The sequence below is a fragment of the Dendrobates tinctorius genome, unplaced genomic scaffold (genome assembly GCF_039654945.1).
Source record: "Dendrobates tinctorius isolate UK_male_01 unplaced genomic scaffold, ASM3965494v1 ptg000166l, whole genome shotgun sequence".
Taxonomy (NCBI): domain Eukaryota; kingdom Metazoa; phylum Chordata; class Amphibia; order Anura; family Dendrobatidae; genus Dendrobates; species Dendrobates tinctorius.
The window spans coordinates 7370194-7389810 of record NW_027361833.1 but is presented as its reverse complement, the minus strand read 5'-3'; the positions used below and the strand labels follow the sequence as shown (position 1 = coordinate 7389810).

The window sequence follows — 19617 nt, the reverse complement described above, 5'->3', positions numbered from 1 at the left end:
TAACAGACACAAAACCAGAACGTTCAGCGCAGGACCTAATGTTTGGGGGTTTAGACCCCAGGAAACGTAAGTCGTTCCCGTTAAACGACAAGGTCCAAAATTTGATTAATAGGGAATGGAGGAAACCAGAAAGCAAAGGCTCCCTACCACCAGCTTTTAAACGGCGATATCCCTTTCAGGACCCCGTGTTAAATAAATGGGACAAAGCCCCGAAATTGGATGCAGCTAAGGCGTCCAAAAAATCCGCTATCCCCTTTGATGACATGGTCTCTTTAAAGGATCCGCTGGATAAAAAGGCGGACTCCTACTTGAAAGGCACATGGGAAATGTCAGCTGGTGCCCTGAGACCGGCAGTAGCAGCTACCTGCACAGCCAGATCTATGATGGTCTGGCTGGACCAGCTGGAAACGCAGTTAGAGGACAGAGCCTTGGGAATCTATTTTGAAAACCCTACCTACCATCCAGGATGTGGCAGCCTTTTTAGCCGACGCTTCGGCAGATTCCACAAGAATGGCAGCCAAGGCCGCAGGGCTATCAAATGCAGCCCTACGGGCTATATGGCTGAAATCCTGGCCCGGGGATATCCAGGCCAGATCCCGGCTTTGCTCCATGTCGTGTGAGGTGGAATATCTATTCGGACCAGTCCTAGATGAACTCCTGGAGAAGGCTGGTGACGATAAAAAGAAATTCCCTTCCCTGCCCACCCCTTCTTATAGACGTCCCTTTGCTAGGAAGAGATTTTTTCGGAGGAGGTCATCCAGGGACCGGGGCAGATGGTAAGATAAAAAGAAAAAAGGTACCGGGTTTATGTTTGGAAGGGGACGCTAGTAAGCATCCCGTGAGACCAAGAAACCTCCCCAATGACTAGAGGCCCCGGTGGGAGGTAGACTCGGCCTTCTGCCAAGCCTGGTCGCGGATCTCAAACAGTAACTGGATCCTGGGGTTGGTAGCCTCAGGCCTAAAGCTAGAATTTGCCTGTGTCCCCCAGAACAGTTTTAGGGTCACCCCGCTCAGGTCTTCCCTGGCGGAACAGACTGCCCTAGAGACCGAAGTTGTTGACCTATGTCAGAAAGGAGTACTGATAAAGGTACCAGAGTCAGAGAAGGTCGAAGGCTTCTACTCCCCCCTATTTTTGGTCAGTAAACAAGATAATTCTTACAGGACCATAATCAATCTGAAGGCACTCAACAGATACCTGGTCATTCGACCTTTCAAGATGGAAACGATCAGTTCCACAATAAAATTACTGTTTGAAAATTGTTTTATGGTGGTGTTGGATTTAAAAGACGCTTGTTACCATATACCCATCTATGCGTCTCATCAGTGTTTCCTTAGAGTGGCAGTTCATTTACAGGGGTCGTTGAAGCATTTTCAATATGTTGCACTTCCCTTTGGTATAGCAGTCGCCCCCCGGGTGTTCACTAAAGTTATAGTGGAGGTTATGGCCCATCTGCGGGAAGCAAACATCCTAGTAATCCCTTACCTGGATGACTTCCTTATTGTAGGCAAAACAGCAGTCCATTGTCTGGATCAATTGCAAAAAGCAAAATCAGCTCTGGAGCGGTTTGGGTGGCTATTAAACATTAAGAAGTCCCGCCTACAGCCCATGAAAGTCCAGCAGTTCTTGGGCTTAACCCTATACTCGCAGAATCAGGAGTGTCATCTTCCACCCGAAAAATTAGTTCGCCTACGTCAGCAGGGCTTGAACGCCCCCAATAGCCCTACCATGTCTCTCAGGAAAGCAATGTCCCTCCTGAGTTCTCTCTCATCCTGCATCCACACGGTCCGATGGGCCCAGTTCCATACAAGGGTGCTACAGGGCGAGGTTTTACGCCATCAAAAGATCCTGGGCGGTTATCTAGAAGGCCAGTTGACTCTGTCCCAACATACCTTGAGATCCCTTGAGTGGTGGCTAGATTAGAACAATCTAGCCAGAGGGGTGCCCTGGGAATATAACGTAACCCGGGTAGTCACCACAGACGCAAGCCCTACGGGTTGGGGGGCCCACATGGGGGAAATCTTGATCCAGGACCTGTGGGAATGCCATCAGTTGGAAATGTCCTCCAACCTGAAAGAGCTAACAGCCGTAGAGCAGGCAGTCAAAAAACCTTTTTGTGTATCTACAGGGTCACCATGTTCGAATATTCTCCGACAATCAGGTCAACGTGGCTTACATCAACCACCAAGGTGGGACTCGTTCCAGGCCCCTGATGGAGGTAGCAGAATGGCTGTTCCAATGGGCAGAGCAACATCTCCTGTCTTTAATATCTCTGCACATAAAAGGAAAAGAAAACACCACAGCAGACTTCCTAAGCTGCAACCTTCTAAAGCAGGGGGAATGGTCCTTAAAAACATCCAACTTCGACCGAATCGTACAAAAATGGGGGCAGCCAGAAGTGGACCTCTTTGCCACGAGAGAACAGGAAGGTGCCTCAGTTCTGCTCTCTAAATCCCAGGGAGAACCCTCTGGCAGTAGATGCTCTTCTGATCAAATGGGACTTCGGGCTAGCTTACGCCTTCCCTCCCCTGGCTCTACTACCCCTGGTGATGAGGAAGGTCAGGAAGGACAAAGCAAGGATTATAGTGATCGCCCCGTTTTGGCCCAGGAGGGTATGGTTCTCATGCCTCAGGACCATGTCGGTGTCTGACCCTTGGGTCCTACCAGACATCCCAGACCTCCTATCCCAGGGCCCAGTTTACCATCCACAGGTAGCTGGCCTACATCTGACGGCGTGGATTTTGAACGGGCACTACTAAAGGAGAAAGGATTCTCCCTGGCCCTAATTAACACCCTGCTCAAAAGCAGAAAATCGATTACAACCAAAATCTACAGATTTCTTCAGGGCTCAGGGGTAGTAGCACAGATCTTAGTTATTACAAAGAGGTCTGGACATGGGACTCTCCACCAGCACCCTTAAGGTACAGGTGTCGGCTCTAGGGGTGCTTTTTAACTGCAACATCGCCAGTAACTATTGGATCAATAGGTTTATTAAAGCAACAGGCAGGTCCAGACCAGTAGTGAGAAATAAATTTATGCCATGGGATGTAAACCTAGTTCTTACAGCCATGACAGAGGCCCCGTTTGAGCCTATGTCATCAGCTTCCACAAAAAACCTGTCCCTTAAAGTGGCTCTCCTGGTAGCGTTGACATAGGCCGGAGAGTTAGTGACATCCAGGCGCTGTCTAGACTTCCTCCTTATATACAATTCATGGACGACAGGGTAATTCTTACATCTGATCCAGCATACCTGCCTAAAGTAGCCTCCAGTTTCCATAGAACTCAGGAGATAGTTCTTCCATCCTTCCTCCCTAATCCCACGAACGATAAGGAAAGGAAATTACACACGCTAGACGTTAGGAGATGTCTCCTAGAGAACCTGGCAGTTACTGACCCCTGGAAAAAAGATAATGCCTTCTTTATTTCCTATCAGGGCACTAGAAAGGGCCTTAGGGCTTCAAAAAGCTCGCTAGCAAGATGGATTAGGGAGGCCATTTCATTAGCATACACCTCAAAAGGCAAACCGGCCCCTGGCAAGCTGAGGGCGCATTCCACCAGGGCCATGGCAACCTCTTTGGCAGAGAGATCGGAGGTCTCTATTGACCAGATATGTAAGGCAGCTACTTGGTCCTCTCCGAGCACCTTCTACAACCATTATAGACTAGACCTTGGTGCTTCCACAGACCTCTCCTTTGGTGTCAGGGTTCTGCAGGCTGTAGTCCCTCCCTAACGTAATTATTACTCTCTGTAATTCTCTCAGGTGGTGCTGTCATGGACGACCGAATAAAGTCGTAGTTACTCACCGGTTAACGGTATTTTTCTGAGTCCATGACAGCACCCGTATATTCCCTCCCTTTAGTTTAATTTGGGTGTGCACTTCTTCCTCTTATATGTACACGGGTAATTAATAGTCGTGTAAGAGTATTGTATATAAATTATGCTATTAACCTTTGTGGTGCTCTGTAAACCAACTGATGCATGGGAGAGGTGCCGCCCTTATTTATCTGTAGGATTTCCTGTTCCTGGAGGGCGGATCCCCTCTCAGGTGGTGCTGTCGTGGACTCCGAAAAATACCGTTAACCGGTGAGTAACTACGACTTTCCTTAATATTGTGTTACATAGTAATTAAGGTTGAAGGGAGACTTTAAGTCCATCTAGTTCAACCCATATCCTATCCTAACTTGCCCTAACATGTTGATCCAGAGGAAGGCAAAAAAAAACCCCATGTGGCAAACAGTAAGCTTCACATTGGGGAAAAAAATTCCTTCCCGACTCCACATACGGCAATCAGACTAGCTCCCTGGATCAACGCAACACTAAGGAAACTAGTGTATATACCCTGTAATATTATACTTTTCAAGAAAGGCACCCAGTCCCCTCTTAAATTTTAGTAGGGAATCACTCATTACAACATCATATGGCAGAGAGTTCCATAGTCTCACTGCTCGTACAGTAAAGAATCCGCGTCTGTGATTATGCTTAAACCTTCTTTCCTCCAGACGTAGAGAATGCCCCCTTGTCCCCGTCTCAGGTCTAAGAGTAAAAAGATCATTAGAAAGGTCTTGGTATTGTCCCCGCATAAATTTATACATTGTAATAAGATCACCCCTAAGCCTTCGATTCTCCAAACTAAATAACCCCAAGTGTAATAACCTGTCTTGGTATTGCAGACCCCCCAGTTCCCTAATAACCTTGGTCGCTCTTCTCTGCACCCGCTCCAGTTCAGCTATGTCTTTCTTATACACCGGAGACCAGAACTGTACACAGTATTCTAAGTGTGGTCGCACTAGTGACTTATATAGAGGTAAAATTATGTTCTCCTCATGAGCATCTATGCCTCTTTTAATGCATCCCATTATTTTATTTGCCTTTGCAGCAGCTGCCTGACACTGGCCACTAAATGTGAGTTTGTCATCCACCCATACACCCAGGTCTTTTTCAGTGACTGTTTTGCCCAGTGTTTTACAATTAAGCACATAATTATACATCTTGTTCGTTCTACCCAAGTGCATGACCTTACATTTATCCCCATTAAAGCTCATTTGCCATTTATCAGCCCAAGCTTCTAGTTTACATAAATCCTCCTGTAATATAACATTGTCCTCCTCTGTATTGATTACCCTGCAGAGTTTAGTGTCATCTGCAAATATTGAAATTCTACTGTCTATGCCCCTTACAAGGTCATTAATCAATATGTTAAAAAGAAGCGGGCCCAAAACTGACCCCTGTGGTACCCCACTGCTAACTGTGACCCAGTCCGAGTGTGCTCCATTAATAACCACCCTTTGTTTCCTATCCCTGAGCCAGCTCTTAACCCACCTACACATATTTTCCCCTATCCCCATTGTTCTCATTTTATGTATCAACCTTTTGTGTGGCACCGTATCAAAAGCTTTTGAAAAGTCCATGTACACCACGTCCACTGCATTCCCTTGGTCCAGTCCGGAACTTACCTCTTCATAAAAGCTTATCAGATTAGTCTGACAGGAACGGTCCCTTGTAAACCCATGTTGATATTGGGTCATAAGTTTATTCTTCTCCAGATACTCCAGTATAGTATCTCTTAGAAAACCCTCCAGGATTTTACCCACAGTTGAAGTTAAACTCACTGGCCTATAATTTCCAAGTTCAGTTTTTGTCCCCTTTTTGAATATTGGCACCACATTTGCTATACGCCAGTCCTGTGGTACAGACCCTGTTATTATGGAATCATTAAAGATTAAAAATAATGGTCTATCTATGACTGTGCTTTAATTCCTGCAGTACTCGTGGGTGAATCCCATCCGGGCCCGGGGATTTGTCAATTTTAGTGATTTTTAGACGCCTCCGTACTTTCCTGCTGGATTAAGCAGGTGACATTTAATGGACAATTTTTATCCCTGATCATGTTATCCGTCATGGGATTTTCTTGTGTTAACACTGTCGAAAAAAAGTCATTTAGCATATTGGCTTTTTCCTCATCCTCCTCCACCATTTCACCCAGACTATTTTTAAGGGGGCCAACATTATCATTTTTTAGCTTCTTACTATTTATGTAGTTAAAGAATATTTTGGGATTATTTTTACTTTCTCTGGCAATGAGTCTCTCTGTCTCAATCTTTGCTGTTTTGATTTGCTTTTTACAGAATTTATTTAATCTTCTGTATTTAGTTAATGCCTCATCACTACCTACATGCTTTAATTCTTTAAATGCTTTATTTTTATCTCTTATTGCACCCCTTACAGCTCTATTTAGCCATAGTGGTTTCCTCCTATTTCTAGCATGTTTATTCCCATACGGTATATATTGTGCACAGATCCTATTCAGGATGCTAATAAACGTCTCCCATTTTCTTTGTGTATTTTTATGTCTCAGGATATCGTCCCAGTTAATTGCACCAAGATCATCTCTCATCCGTTGGAAATTTGCTTTCCTGAAGTTTAGTGTCCTTGTAACCCCTCTACTACACATTTTATTAACCCCTTACCTACAAATGACGTAATATTACGTCCATGTGACCATGGACCTAATTACCATGGACGGAATATTACGTCATCGCGATCAGCGGCGCCCACGTGGTGAGCGCCGCTGATCGCGGCCGAGTGTCAGCTAATTATCATAGCTGACACCCGGCACAATGTGTCAGGGGCGGTCATGGACCGCCCCCGACACGTTAACCCCTTGCACACCGCGAAACACGATCGCGGTGTACCGGGGGTTAAAGGGAAGCATTGGCAGGGAGGGGGCTCCCTCCTTGCTTCCCTGAGCCCCCCACGGCAGCGGGGGACTCCTTTCCTCCAGGCCCCCGGATCCAATATGGCGACGGGGACCTCCGGGGGCCTGCAGGAAGCTGGCTTCCTCAGTGCCTGCAAAGCGCAGGCATGAGGAAGCCTGTGCAGTGCCTGTGACAGATCGCTGATCTGTCACAGTGATCTGTGATGTGACAGATCAGTGATCTGTCACAGGACAGTGAAGTCCCACCTGGGACATTGTAATAAAGTAAAAAAAAATAAAAAAAAGTGTAAAAATAATTAAAAAAAAATCGCCAAATAAATTAAAAAAAAAAAAAAAAATATTCCCCAATAAATTCATTTTTTGGAAATAAAAAAAACCAAAACAATAAAAGTACACATATTTGGTATCGCCGCGTCCGTAACGACCCGCCCTATAAAACTGTCCCAATAGTTAACCCCTTAAGTGAACCCCTTAAAAAATAAAAATAAAAAACGAAGCAAAAAATAATGATTTATTATCATACCGCCGAACAAAAAGTGCAATAACGCGCGATCAAAAAAGACGCATATAAATATCCATGGTACCGCTGAAAACGTCATCTTGTCCCGCAAAAAACGAGCCACCAAACAGCATCATCAGCGAAAAACTAAAAAAGTTATAGCTCGCAGAATAAAGTGATGCAAAAATAATTATTTTTTATATAAAATTGTTTTCATTGCATAAAAGCGCCAAAACATAAAAAAACGACCTAAATGAGGTATCGCTGTAACCGTACTGACCCGAAGAATAAAACCGCCTTATAAATTTTACTGCACCCGGAACGGCGTAAACGCACCACCCAAAAGAAATTCATGAAACGCTGGTTTTTGTAAATTCTGCGTCCCAAAAAATGAAATAAAAAGCGATCAAAAAATGTCACATGCCCGAACATGATACCAATAAAAGCGTCAACTCGTCCCGCAAAAAATAAGACCTCACATGACTCGGTGGGTCAAAATATGGAAAAATTATAGCTCTCAATATGTGGTGATGCAAAAACTATTTTTACAATAAAAAGCGTCTTTTAGCGTGCGACAGCTGTCAAACATAAAAACCGCCATAAATAGTAAATCAAACCCCCCGTTATCACCCCCTTAGTTAGGGAAAAATAATAAAATTAAAAAAATGTATTTATTTCCATTTTCCCATTAGGGTTAGGGCTAGGGTTAGGGTTTGAATTGGGGGTTTCCACTATTTGCGCACATCAGGTGCTCTCCAAACGCAACATGGCGTCTGATCTCAATTCCAGCCAATTCTTCGTTGAAAAAGTCAAATGGTGCTCCTTCCCTTCCAAGCTCTGCCATGCACCCAAACAGTGTTTTACCCCCTCATATGGGGTATCAGCCTACTCAGGACAATTTGCAAAACAACTTTTGGGGTCCTATTTCTCCTGTTGCCCTTAGAAAAATAAAAATTTTGGGGCAAAAATATCATTTTTGTGGGAAAAAATTTTTTTTGTTATTTTCACGCCTGGGCGTTATAAACTTCTGTGAAGCACTTGGGGGTTCAAAGTTCTCACCACACATCTAGATAAGTTCCTTGGGGGGTCTAGTTTCCACTGTTTTCGTACATCAGGGGCTTTCCAAACGCGACATGGTGTCTGATCTCAATTCCAGCCAAAAAAGTCAAATGGTGCTGCTTGCCTTCCGAGCTCTGCCATGTGCCCAAATAGTCATTTACACCCACATATGGGGTATCAGCGTACTCAGGACAAATTGCACAATAACTTTTAGGGACCTGTTACCCTTGGGAAAATAAAAATTGGGGGTGAAAAGATCATTTTGTGGAAAAAATATGATTTTTTAATTGTATGGCTGTACATTATAAACTTCTGTGAAGCCCTTGTGGGTTCAAAGTTCTCACCACATATCTAGATAAGTTCCTTAGGGGGTCTAGTTTCAAAAATAGGACAACTTGTGGGGGGGTTTCCACTGTTTAGGTACATCAGGGGCTCTCCAAACGCGACATGGCGTCCGATCAGAATTCCAGCCAATTTTGCATTGAAAAAGTCAAACGGCGCTCCTTCCCTTCCGAGCTCTGCCATGCGCCGAAACAGTGGTTCCCCCCCACATATCAGGTATCAGCGTGCTCAGGACAAATTGCACAATAATTTTTGCAGTCCAATTTCTCCTGTTACACTTGGTAAAATAAAAAAAATTGAACCTGAAGTAAGTTTTTTTTGTGAAAAAAAGTTAAATGTTAATTTTTTTTTTAAATATTCAAAAAATTCCTGTGACGCACCTGAAGGGTTAATAAACTCTTTGAATGTGATTTTAAGCACCTTAAGGGGTGCAGTTTTTAGAATGGTGTCACTTTTGGGTATTTTCTATCATATAGACCCCTCAAAGTGGCTTCAAATGTGATGTGGTCCGTAAAAATAAAATGGTGTTGCAAAAATGAGAGATCGCTGGTCAACTTTTAACCCTTATATCTTACTAACAAATAAAAATTTTGGTTCCAAAATTGTGCTGATGTAAAGTAAACATGTGGCAAATGTTACTTATTAACTTTTTTGTGTGCCATATCTCTGTGATTTAAGGGCATAAAAATTCAAAGTTGGAAAATTGCGGAATTTTCAAAATTTTCGCCAAATTTCCGTTTTTCTCATAAATAAACGCAAGTTATATGAATGAAATTTTACCACTAACATGAAGTACAATATGTCACGAGAAAACAATGTCAGAATCAACGGGATCCACGGAAGCGTTTCAGAGTTATGACCTCATAAAGGGACAGTGGTCAGAATTGTAAAAATTGGCCCGGTAGTTAACGTGCAAACCACCCTTGGTAGTGAAGGGGTTAAAGGATACATGAAAACTTATTAATTTGTGATCACTAGAGTTGAGCGACTTTGGTCGGATCGGGTTTCGTGAAACCCGAATGAAACAAAATAAGTTTCAGATGAAACTCGTCCGACTAGAGCAAAAAAAGTCGGAGTTTCGTCCGACTTTTATTTCCCATTGACTTGCATTGGGGTCGGGTTTCGGACGAAAGTCCGACTTTGTTTTGCTCTAGTCGGACGAGTTTCATCTGAAACTTATTTTGTTTCATTCGGGTTTCACGAAACCCGATCCGACCAAAGTCGCTCAACTCTAGTGATCACTATTACCCAAGTGACCCCCAACCCTTACATTTGATATGCGGTCTGGCCTGTTGGATAATAGTGTTGATCCAGGGAGCTAGTCTGATTGCCGTATGTGGAGTCGGGAATGAATTTTTTTTTTTTTCCCCAATGTGAAGCTTTCTGTTTGCCACATGGGGTTTTTTTTGCCTTCCTCTGGATCAACATGTTAGGGCAAGTTAGGATAGGATATGGGTTGAACTGGATGGACTTGAGGTCTTCCTTCAACCTTAATAATAACTATAACTATATCATTGAGAAGACTTCTGGCACACAACGCAGGTGACTGATAAACTACACAGACACCTAGTAGAGAAAGTTTACTCAGCATGTTTGTCGCTGATGGTGACAAAGCCCGTTTAATATACAGTGTATATGTAAACTGTCCTTCATATGCACTACCTACCAACACCTAGAGTTGACCCACATACCTTGGCTTGTAAACAGCATTGCATAATGTAGCCTGTTGCCAATATAACTGCGTGCAATATGTAACTAAAATGGAACATCCATTTTTTTAAAGGAATTCAAGGAATAGTTTTCTAAAGAACCCTTTAGAACAGTGTTCCCCAACTCCAGTCTTCAAGGCCCACCAACAGGTCATGTTTTCAGGATTTTCTTGGTATTGCCCAGGTGATAATTGCATCACCTGTACAATACAAGGGAAATCCTGAAAACATGATCTGTTGGTGGGCCTTGAGGACTGGAGGTGGGGAACCCTGCTTTAGAATACATTGTCCCTTAAAGAGAATCAGTTACCTGGTTTGAGCTCCCCCATGTGAGAACAGCATAAAATAGGGGCCGAAACCGTGATTCCAGTGATATGTCGCTAATGCTGCATTTACACATCTCTAATTCATTCATCGACCAAGAGTCTCCAAACCTGGTGATGTTACTGAATTTACAGCAAAGAGTCTAACCTATTAAGTGACATGCTGCTGGAATTGGAGTTTCTATCCCTATATTATGCTGCCCTCAGATTGAGAAGCAGAAACCAGGTGAAAGATTCCTTTTAAGCAATCCTACTCCTTTAAGCTACGTTCACATACCTGTGTATATGGTGTGAGTATGGACCGCGATGCATGCACTTCCTGAGGATCGCTTGACCTGAACTTAACAGCTTCATAGCACAGTCAAGACCGCGAAGTATGGTGTGTGTGCATTGTAGCCTTAGGCCACGTGCACGCATCCAGTATTTAGTCAGTTTTTTATCTCCAGTATTTGTAAGCAAAAACCAGGAGTGGGAGATAAATATGGTGATGTGTTTCTATTATACTTTTCCTCGGATTGTACTAAAGGATAGATTACTGTTGGCAAACGATGGTGCGGCAGATCGTTAGGCAGCCAGTTTTCTCTGACTCCCGACAGTGCTGCAGTAAAGACTCAACCGGCAACGATTTAGCTATCGAAGAACAACAGGATAAGCAGTCCAAAATCTAGAATGCCAGATCCTTTTCTTCCCCAACATCATCTGTCGTGAGACACCCTTACATTAGAATGTCTATTCTCTTCATACAGGTAACCAGCTTTTCCAATCTCTGCTCTGAATCCACTCCTGTGTCTCCATTCAATGTCAGCAAGCAGTTAATCCTGAATGCTATCTATGTGTTTTCAACTCTGCAAGCTTATATCTGGTATATAGTTTTTTCAACTTACTCTGCTTGTCCCCTTATGTTGTGAGGTCAAGAAACTTTTCAAAGTGCTTTATGATCCATGTAGTGCTGGACATGTGTTTATTTGACCACAACATTTTATTGGGTCCTGGTGTCTCAATTTAGTGTGATTGATTAACGAGCAGAGAGAGCCACAAAAAAAAACAAAAAAAAAAACTTAGCCTTAACCTCCTATATATTCAGACCTAGCTAGGGGGAGCATTTATGCACATGTAATCTAAGTACATGTATCAAAGTACTTCTGGCAGTTATAACATGGCAGTTAGACAGGGCAAGAGACAGGTAAGACATTTATATACATCTACTCTCTGTAAATTTGGAGTACAACAAATATATACCTTATGCATTTGTGTAATTTTTATCCTGGCCGCTGCATTCACACACATCCACCGCCCTGGCATTAACTCTCCACACTCCATCCATATTGGCCCCTCGCTTCTTTCCTCTCCTATGTATAGCACTCATGCTCTTTTCACATTGTTAAATTGCACAGATCCAGCCAGTCCCACCATTCAACACCAGAGACGCTCTCACAAATCACTTAACCATCTGCTCACTCTTTCTATCCTCCTTCTCCTAGTTGCAGGAAACATTGCTCCCAACCCTGGTCCCCCATGTTATAGAAAGTCAAACCCCCCCACAGCTACACTCAGAAACCCCTCTAATCTTATTAATATTCCCTGCATGCCATCTGTCTCTCTTAATTGTGCACTTTGGAATTCTCGCTCAGTGTGTAACAAACTCTCCTTCATTCATGACTTCTTCCTTTCTAATTCTCTTAACCTCCTGGCTCTTACTGAAACCTGGATCCAGCAGTCAGATACTACCGCTGCTGCTGCTCTTTCATACGGGGGGCTACACTTCTCTCATACCCCAAGATCAGACAATAGAGCTGGTGGAGGCGTTGGTCTGCTCCTATCACCAAAATGTACCTTTCAGGTTATCCCTCAAGTACCCTCACTTGTCTTCCCTTCTTTTGAGGTCCATGCCATCAGACTCTACACCCCCTTTTTCATGCGAGTGGCGGTGGTGTATCGTCCTCCCGGCCCCTCCCATCAGTTCCTGGATCATTTTGCCACTTGGCTTCCACATTTTCTCTCCTGTGACATCCCTACCCTCATCATGGGAGATTTCAACATCCCCATTGCTCTTCCCCTCTCCCCATCTGCTACTCACCTTTTATCTCTAACCTCCTCGTTTGGCCTTTTGCAGCTTACTAATTCTCCAACGCATGAAGACGGAAACTCCCTCGACTTGGTCTTCTCTCGGCTTTGTGCAGTGGATGATTTTGCAAACTCCCCTCTCCCGCTCTCTGACCACAATCTTCTTTCATTCCCTATAAAGAACTTCCAGGCTGCTCAGGTCACCCCCACTGTCCAGACTTATAGAAACATACAGGCCATTAACACCCAGAAACTTCTGAAGAACTTGCAGTCTTCATTGGCCCCTATCTCCTCCCTCTCATGTCCTGATTCTGCATTGAAGCATTACAATGAAACACTTCAAACTGCCCTGGATGAATTTGCACCCCCTATAAATAGAACACCACAACGCAGACGGCGACAACCCTGGCACACGGTGCAAACACGTTTCCTGCAGCGGTGCTCCAGGTGCGCCGAACGTCTGTGGAGAAAATCCAATCTACACGAAGATTTCATCCATTTTAAGTTTATGCTTAGAACATACAACACTGCCCTTCACCTCTCCAAACAAACCTATTTCAACACCCTCATCATCTCACTGTCCAATAACCCGAAACGTCTCTTTGACACTTTTCATTCTCTACTCAATCCAAGAGTACAGGCCCCAACCACGGAGCTCTGAGCTGACGATCTGGCCAATTACTTCAAAGAAAAAATTGACCAGATCCGACAGGAAATTATCTCCAAATCCCCTCATACCATGCACTGTCCTCCCTCCCCCACTGCATCTAACTCACTCTCTGATTTTGAACCAGTCACAGAAGAAGAAGTAAGCAGGCTCCTTGCATCTTCTCGCCCAACTACTTGCACCAGTGACCCATTTCCGTCACATCTCCTCCAGTCCCTTTCCCCTGCTGTCACCCCTCACCTAACTAAAATATTTAACCTCTCTCTCTCTTCTGGTATTTTTCCCTCCTCATTTAAGCATGCCATCATACATCCACTACTTAAAAAACCATCCCTCGACCAAAACTGTGCCGCTAACTATAGACCTGTCTCTAATCTTCCCTTCATCTCTAAACTCCTGGAACGCCTGGTCCACTCCCGTCTTATCCGCTATCTCTCAGAAAACTCTGTTCTCGACCCTCTCCAATCCGGTTTCCGCTCTTTACACTCCACTGAAACTGCCCTCACTAAAGTCTCTAATGATCTGCTAACAGCTAAATCAAATGGTCATTACTCCATGCTAATTCTCTTGGATCTCTCTGCAGCATTCGACACTGTGGATCATCAGCTCCTCCTCACTATGCTCCGTTCCATTGGCCTCAAGGACACCGTTCTCTCCTGGTTCTCCTCCTATCTCTCCGACCGCTCCTTTACTGTTTCTTTTGCCGGTTCCTCCTCTCACCTTCCCCTTACTGTTGGGGTTCCTCAAGGATCGGTTCTAGGCCCCCTCCTCTTCTCCTTGTACACTGCCCCTATTGGTCAAACAATCAGTAGATTTGGTTTCCAGTACCATCTCTATGCTGATGACACCCAATTATACACTTCTTCTCCTGACATCACGCCAGCCTTTCTAGAAAACACTGGCGATTGTCTAAACGCTGTCTAATATCATGTCCTCACTATATCTGAAACTGAACCTGTCAAAGACTGAACTCCTTGTGTTTCCTCCCGCTACTAATGTACCTACACCCGACATTGCCATTTCCGTCTGTGGTTCCACTATTACTCCCCAGCAACATGCTCGCTGTCTTGGGGTCATACTGGCCGAGCTTTCCTTTGCCCCCCACATTCGATCACTGGCTCGCTCTTGTCATCTGCACCTCAAAAACATTTCTAGAATTCGACCTTTTCTTACTTTTGACTCTGCAAAAACTCTTACTGTTTCTCTTATTCATTCTCGTCTCGACTATTGTAACTCTCTTCTAATCGGTCTCCCTCTTACAAAACTCTCCCCTCTCCAATCTGTCTTGAATGCTGCAGCCAGGATCATATTCCTCACCAATCGTTACACCGATGCCTCTACCTTGTGCCAGTCATTACACTGGCTACCCATCCACTCCAGAATTCAGTATAAACTTATTACCCTCACCCACAAAGCCCTCCATGGCTCAGCACCACCCTACATCTCCTCCCTTGTTTCAGTATACCACCCTACCCGCGCCCTCCGTTCTGCTGATGACCTGAGGTTAGTATCCTCAATAGTCAGAACCTCCCAATCCCGTCTCCAAGACTTTACACGTGCCGCGCCAATTCTTTGGAATGCACTTCCCAGGTCAATACGATTAGTCCCCAATCCCCACAATTTTAAGCGTGTCCTGAAAACGCATTTATTCAGACTGGCCTATCGCCTCAACACATTAACCTAACCTATCCCTGTGTGGCAGAGCCAAAAGTTTTACCATAACCAGGTTCCCAGCATCATGTTCCCACATGCTTTATGCATCCATTAGCCCTCTGTGTCTGTACTGTTACACACTTAACATTATGGCTGGTCCATACAATCAGGGCAACTGTTACCACCCACCTTTCGTGTCTCCCTCTTTCCTCATAGACTGTAAGCTTGCGAGCAGGGCCCTCACTCCTCTTGGTATTTGTTATAATCTACTGTATGTGATTATTGTTATGCTGTAATGTCTATTGTCTGTACAAATCCCCTCTGAAATGTAAAGTGCTGCGGAATATGTCGGCGCTATAAAAATAAAATTTATTATTATTATTATTATGAATGTCGTCCTAGCCCACCGATATCGGCAGATGTAGGTGCTGTTCATCTAGTGTGTATTGGGGGCCTTCAGTCACCGGTCACCACAAGCCTGTCCTGCTTATGGGTCTCCGATATAGTTAAGTTATAACAGTATTTCTGATTGATCTGCTTTTTGTGTACAAGCTATTGATAGGATGCCTAAACAAGAAGTGTTTATAATAGAGATTGTCCAAGCATGGGCATCACTTTTTAAGACCAGATAAGAAGTGGAAGACATAAGGCCGATGTCGGCACAGTTTGCCTACAGTTTTTGTGTGTATGGAGGCCCATTTTTTTCCCCAGCAGATGAAGTTAAGCGAGAGTTCGAACTGGCATATTGGATTTCCATAGGGACCTGTGAACTCCTCCACCGATTTCCTCTTGATGCTAGCTGCCATCTTTTCTTCTTCAGTCTTTATGCTCCAGCATGGGAGAATGTGAGTGACTAAATCAAGTTTCCACATAAAATGGAGATCACACCTAGTATTTCTAGGCAGCTGACTAACCTTATTGGCTGTTGTTTCACAAACTAATTTATTAGATCTGATACAATAAGTTCAATGAGGATGATTTTCAAAGGGGTGTTTTACTACTACAATCTTCTTCTTTTGATCTGTGGGGGTCTGACACCTGGCACCCCAATTGATTAGCTGTTCTGCCCTCTTGCGGTGGCCATATGTAAACAGTTGCAGGGCTGAGCAGCACAGCTCTGAGAATTTAGTGGTCACTGTCGGGTACTGTCGATCCAAGCTTGCACAGCAGCATATGTCAATAACATTGTCCTTAGGGTGCTATAGAAATGTCACTTGGAACAAATGTCAAATAATTTTCAGTACTTTTTTTTTTTTTTTTTCTATATGTGAATACTTCCTGCGATTTGTTTATTTTTTGTTTAATTTATAGAGAAACGCAATCTTTATTCTTATGAGACCACCATAGCTCACCGCTCCATCACATAATAAAGACCTGGTATCCCAAGTGTAAAAGAAATGAAAATCTTCTAGACAAAAATAGATGTGCCTCTCAGTCTAGATTGTTTCTAACTGCAAATCCGAAATGTTAGCGAGAATTATTTTACAATAACATTATTGGTTATAGCTATGCGAAATATTAGCAATAATGTTAACACTTTTTTTTGTGTCTTTTTGTTTGTTTTGTTTTTTTTTTGTTTGGTTTCCAGTTTGTGGCAGAAAATGCCGGAAGGGTCAGAAGACCACAACCACTGGTGGGCGTTCTGAGTCCCCGTCCTTCACCATCTTAATCCAGCACACAACCGGAGATGGCACAGAGCAATCATCAGCTTGACATCCAGGTATTAAGTGATCTTCAGCAACGCTTCCCTGAGATCCCACTTGAAGTGGTATCTCAGTGCATGATGCAGGTATGTGCTAGTGTGATGACAGTATCTATAGTATATTTACTGTGTCTTTCCATAATTTGCTGTTTTTACTAACTCTTTTCAGGTGAAACTTTGATAACATCCTCTAGTTGTTGTTCCGTTGCACATATAATTTTTGTTTTGTAGGTGGGGGGGTTCTCTTTGTTCTGAGAACATTACAAGCATATGGCAAAAGTCGGGCTTTTACCCTATACCAGTGATGCAATCCAAAACCCACCTATTTTTTGCAAAGTGTCCTGAATGCTGAGGTTTTAGATTAGAAAGACCACTCGTACATTAGCGTGTTGTAGAGTCCATATCAGAGCTTGTAAGCGCTGCACTCCAAGCCTAAGATACTAGCCACCAATGGTAGTGAAGGTCTGTTCTTAAGAATGGAGAGGATTTTTAATCAAACGTGAAATTGCATAGTTGTTTTTTTTCACAAACTCTTTGCAATTGTAACCCCTTATCATGATGAGAACATACCCTTTAAGGTAGTGATATACACAGAAGATCAAAGTTAAAAGCTTGCAGAAAGTTGCAGGCGAATCTTGAGATTTGTTAAGGAAAAAATTCTGCAATTGTAGACATTTTTTTATCAAATAAAATTATTTGGAATTATAGTGGAAATAATATAGTATGTAATAGCAGTAAAAAGCATATGTCCCAATGACCTAATTTAAATACCGTATTTTTCGGACTAGAAGACACACTTTTTTTTCCCAAAAAATTTTGGGGGAAAATGGGGGTGCGTCTTCTAGTCGGAATATACTTACAAATACTGTGGCGGCAGCAGGAGTTGGGCGATTCTGCGGCGGTCCTGGTTTGATGCTGCCGGGCGATGATCACATTCCCTTCCCAGGCTAGTGCGGCAGGTTCGGCGGTGGTGCTCTGTGGTGCGGGCGGCTCCGCCAGCATTTTATGAAAGCCCAGAGGCCCCACACATGCATTGCTGCGGTGACCTCCAGGAAAATGGTCGCCGTGGGCGGCGCATGCTCAGATTGAGACCTCGACAACGAGATCTCGTCTCCCGAGATCTCAATCTGCTGCGATGCAGTGGCCTCCTGGAAAATGTCCGCCGGGGCGGCGCATGCTCACATTGAGATCTAGAAGAGAAATGAATACTCACTGCCCATACAGTGAATATTCATTTCTCTTTAGCAGCGGGCACAGGAGATAGCCACAGCAGCCGGCTCCATCCTCCTGTGACCCACCTCTCCGCTGCTACCCCTCCTCGGCCGTCTTCTAGTCCTGATGAGATGGCATGCGTGCCCACTGGGAGGGCTCTACGTGCCAACTCTTGCATGTGTGCCATAGGTTCGCCGCCACTGGCCTATACGGTAGATAATTGTATAAGAGAGATCTTTTTTGTTTTTTTTGTGAACTGTTCTAATCGGGATAATCTCATTATGCTCTCTGTCCACCTTTCATATTTACTTCCAGAAGGCAAGGTTCACAAAAATTTTTAGCAGAATGCAGAAATCATAATGCTATTTGGTGGGGGGTGCACATAGATTTAATGTAGTGACTAAAAGTCATTGCACATCCATAATTCATAAGGGGGCTTCTTAGTATTATACATAGATATGAATTATGTGAAGACTTGGATGTTTACAATGAAAGTGCTGAAATGTATTCATTCTTCATTATAGGGATATCGACAAGTTTATGATCAGCTAATACCTTTGGCCTATGTGTCATCCTGCAAACATTTCACACTTCGCTACAGTTGGATACACATATTGGTCTAATAGTTATGACACTGCTACATGTCAGGATCTTTAACTCCTTATTGTCCATTGACGTGCACAGTCCGTCATGGGCGGTTGTAACTTGCCGCACCAGGACGGACTGTGCATGTCATGGCTTTGAACTATCAATGCGTGTAAACACGCAGTGACAGTTCAGTTCTGACAGCTGTCTATGACAGCTGTCAGGCACGGCAAGGGGTGCAGGGACCCTTGCAGTCGGTCCCTGCACCCCAAGCGTTGGGATTGGTCAGTCAATCTGACTGACCAAACACAGCAGCAATCAGGCAGGAGAGGCTGAAGTTTCAGCGTCTCCTGCCCGATCTCAGTGCAGGAGCTCAGCGCTGCAGTGGCTGAGCTTCTGCACTGACAGCTAGGAGCGGCGCCCCCGCCTCCCATGGCTGTTAACCCCCTCACTGCTGCGATCGAGCGTGATTGCAGCGTTCAGAGAGGGAGGCAGAGGGTAGGGGTCTACCTCTGCCTCAGGTTGGCGTCCCCGCGATGTAATTGCAGGGCCCGTCCTGTGCCATGATGACCTGGAGGTGTTAGGACAACCTCCGGTTCATTCAGCTATGGAAAGCTGCTGAGACCATGCTCGCAGCATGGTCTCAGCAGCTTTCAGCATAGGTATAATGCATTACAATGCTCCAGCATTGTAATGTATTATACCTAAAGTGAAAGTCCCATAAAGGGACAAGGTAAAAAAAACAAAAACATTTTTTAAAAAAATGTGAAAAAAATTAAAAAAAATAATTAAAAAAAATTCCTCTAAAAATACACTTTTATGTAAAAAAAATCAACAAAAAATACACATGCTTTGCATCGCCACGTCCGTAAAAATCCCATCTATAAAAGCGTCACCTTAGTTAACCCCTTCAGTGAACGCCATAAAAAAACACAAAGTAGCACGTTATACTTTTTCCAAGTGGTGGTATCATACCGCATGGAAAAAGTGCAATAACACACGTTCAAAAAGACGGATATAAATAAACATGGTACTGCTGAAAATGTCATCTTGTCCTACAAAAAACGAGCTGCCATACAGCTCCATCAG

General features: G+C 43.9%; 1 protein-coding gene across 2 annotated transcripts in view; it reads left to right on the top strand.

Annotated features, from left to right (window-relative positions):
- TAB3 (TGF-beta activated kinase 1 (MAP3K7) binding protein 3) overlaps nt 1–19617 on the top strand; it is an 83175-nt gene that overhangs the window by 29998 nt on the left and 33560 nt on the right. For both annotated transcript variants that reach the window (XM_073550679.1, XM_073550678.1), the window contains exon 2: nt 16618–16818. In XM_073550679.1, coding sequence (XP_073406780.1) covers nt 16717–16818 — 102 coding nt within the window. In that variant the 5' untranslated portion in view covers nt 16618–16716. The remainder of the gene's footprint in view (nt 1–16617; nt 16819–19617) is intronic.